General features: G+C 46.2%; 2 protein-coding genes across 2 annotated transcripts; both read left to right on the plus strand.

Annotated features, from left to right (window-relative positions):
* Positions 1-418: 418 nt before the first annotated feature.
* FIBRA_09276 (uncharacterized protein) lies at positions 419-860 on the plus strand (the record flags this gene model as incomplete). The annotated part of the gene is made up of 2 exons (XM_012321593.1): positions 419-641; positions 700-860. The coding sequence occupies 2 exons, from the start codon at positions 419-421 to the stop codon at positions 858-860; spliced, it is 384 nt and encodes a 127-aa protein (XP_012176983.1).
* A 362-nt stretch (positions 861-1,222) lies between these two features.
* Positions 1,223-2,287, plus strand: FIBRA_09277 (uncharacterized protein; the record flags this gene model as incomplete). Its single annotated transcript, XM_012321594.1, has 2 exons — positions 1,223-1,976; positions 2,025-2,287. 2 exons carry the CDS (start codon positions 1,223-1,225, stop codon positions 2,285-2,287), a joined length of 1,017 nt encoding a protein of 338 aa, XP_012176984.1.
* Between the last annotated feature and the right edge of the window lie 535 nt (positions 2,288-2,822).

Raw genomic sequence — 2,822 nt, forward strand, 5'->3', positions numbered from 1 at the left:
CACCTGGACAAAAAGTATGGTTGGAAGCAACAAATCTCAAAGGTCTTTGTCCAAAAGCAAAGCTTGGTCCAAAACAATATGGACTCTTCACCATCAATCAGAAACTGTCATCGGTAGTTTACTGCCTGAAATTACTGCCCAAATGGAAGATTTGTCCTGTGTTCTATGCAGGATCACTCTATCCTTATTTGGAAACAACAATACACAGAAAGAACTACCTCCAGCCTCCACTGGAACTCATCAAGAACCAGGAGGAGTTTGAAATTGAACATATCATTGATTCAAAGATAGTTGGCAAGTGAACCCTGTACTGGGTTTGATGGAAAGGATACCTGGCCTCAGATGACTCCTGGTTGCCAAAAACCAGATTAACATTTGCCAAAGATGCTTTGGCAGACTTCCTGCAACCAAACAAAGGATGACTTCTTATAAGAACTGTTCCTCCTCAGTCTCTCCAATAGTATCCACTACCATCCTCGCCGCATTCCTTATCATCAGCTGGTTCCTCATTGCCCTCCTCCTCCTCACTGTCGTCCTCGCCTACCTCCTCTTCAAAGAGGACTACCTTGTCCGCATCCACATCAACTGTCGCCCCACTCCAAATCCCATCAACAAAACCCCCCAGTGGCCAGCTTATTCAGGTACAGGAGTAACGTCCCCCATTCCCCTTACTCCTACACCCTTTACTGATTTACTCAGTGGTGAACCAAGTTGCCCCGCTAACCACTGCTGCTCTCATCGTCACCAACAACCACCCCCACCTCCTCCTCCTTGGCCTCCTTGGCCTTCTCCTAATCACCATCCTCTCTGTACTTGCCCTTGCCCTTATTGTCCCACTCACCCTACAGATCACCATCTGACATCTCAAATGTGAACGCCAGTGGTCTTACAACATTGCCACCACTGCCCAGCACCGCCTCCCACATACCACCACTACTCTACTGGTGATTGCTGCCAACTGGGACAGCAATAATCTGATGCAGGTATATTTCAAGTACATCAGGGATTGTCAAGAGTAGGAACAAGGGATCTCTTCTTGTCCATGGTACTTGGCTCTCCTGTATTCTCCTTCTGGTTTCATTGTTTTCAAGAAAAACTTGTCTTTTGCTATCTCCATATGCCTGCTGAGTGCAACAACTGCCCCAGAAATAACAATGCAACTTCACCAAACCCCAATCCACATTGTTGTCCTCTGGCTCCTGTTTGGAACTATCCTTCTCCAATGTCTGGTCTACAAAGAGTGCCAACCCCTTACCCTTCCCATCTCCAGACACTAGAAGAATGCTTCACAGCTGGAATAATAGAAATGCCAGTCCCCATTAGGCCCATCTTGAGCTTCCCTTCTCACCAGGAATCTGATGACTCTTCGCTAGAATTCCTTGAAGATGGAGGCTTTAGATACCCTATTGCACCCTTGACAAATGTCACCCATCAACCATTCCTTATTCCAAATTCTTCAGATTCTTCCACCAACAACACTGTAGTTCTACATCAATTTCCTGGACCCCTAGAAGTTCCCCAGAATACCTCTGAAGCGTCTACTGGAACTTACCATGGTGTTCCCATCCAATTCTTCACATCCTCTTCACCCATGAATGTCTTGTCCTCTCCAGATCCTGACCATCCTCCAGCTGAGTCCCTCACACCAGATTCCCCCAGTATGCCTCCCCTTGCATCTAATGCCTCTGATAATGGTAGCCTTGCCTATGCTCCTAATCTTCAACTATTGGCCAATGTCAGCAAGTACATCATGGCATCGGAAGGAGGACACAGCAGTGACCCTCAGGAATTTGTCATCTATAGTGACAAAATGATCCAGTGTCCTAACAACAATGTTACCAGAATGTGGCAAACAATCCCCTTCAATACTTCCACTCCCATTCAGGATGTTGACCCCCTGGAGCAAGTCATGCCTCACTTCCCTAGGGCCTACACCCACTCAGTGTCACAACCTCCTATGGGTGTTCCTATCAATAGTAATCCAGCCTTTGGACTCTGACAAGTCTCAACTACTATGGTATCAGCACTCCGCACCACCGATCCTGTTGGAAACTGGAACTCATCAGACAAAGAATGGGAGGAGGACACTTGGGAGTACCTGCTGATGCAAGACAATAACCTGTTAGAGAGTCTGTGGGCATTGTTGCAGGACATCAGGGATCCAGGAGTAATTGACAAAGCTGACTGGTTCAGAGCTGTCAATGCAAAAATTGGCTTACTACTTGCTGCACAAAGATCCATTGGTGCCAAACTTCTGCATACCGAGGAAGAAATGAGCCAGTGTTGAACTTATCTCAAGGCTGCCAACTTAGAGGAGCGACTCAAGCACCATGAATTTTCAATCATCACTCCCTCTTCCAGTGCCATGCCTCAGCGACTCCACTTCTGTACTAAATGTGAAGGTGAGGGACATCTACAGAGCAAGTGTTGGCATTGGGTATGTTCCTCCTGTGTTCTGCTTCACCTGTGCCATAAATTCTGCACTGCGATTGACGTGCAGCCTGGGCAATCCCCTTGTCCTACTGAAGAACCAAGCTACCTAAAGGAATGGTGTGCACAGTGGCAACTGTAATGACAAATCTGGAGAGGGGGGTAATGTTACAGTGTCGAGGGGGATTTTCTTTTCTTTCCTACTATTCATCATTGACCCTGTACTATTACATTTGATCCCATCACTTGGTGTGTTTCACTTGCATCATTGCTTCATATATATTGTGTTTCACCTTCATCATGTTTCATCTACATCACATTTCACTTATACCATGTTTCATATTCATCACTGATACAACCCAGTGAAACTGTTTCATGTACATCACTGATCC

Source organism: Fibroporia radiculosa (genome assembly GCF_000313525.1).
Source record: "Fibroporia radiculosa TFFH 294 genomic supercontigs, scaffold21692, whole genome shotgun sequence".
In the NCBI taxonomy this organism is placed as follows: domain Eukaryota; kingdom Fungi; phylum Basidiomycota; class Agaricomycetes; order Polyporales; family Fibroporiaceae; genus Fibroporia; species Fibroporia radiculosa.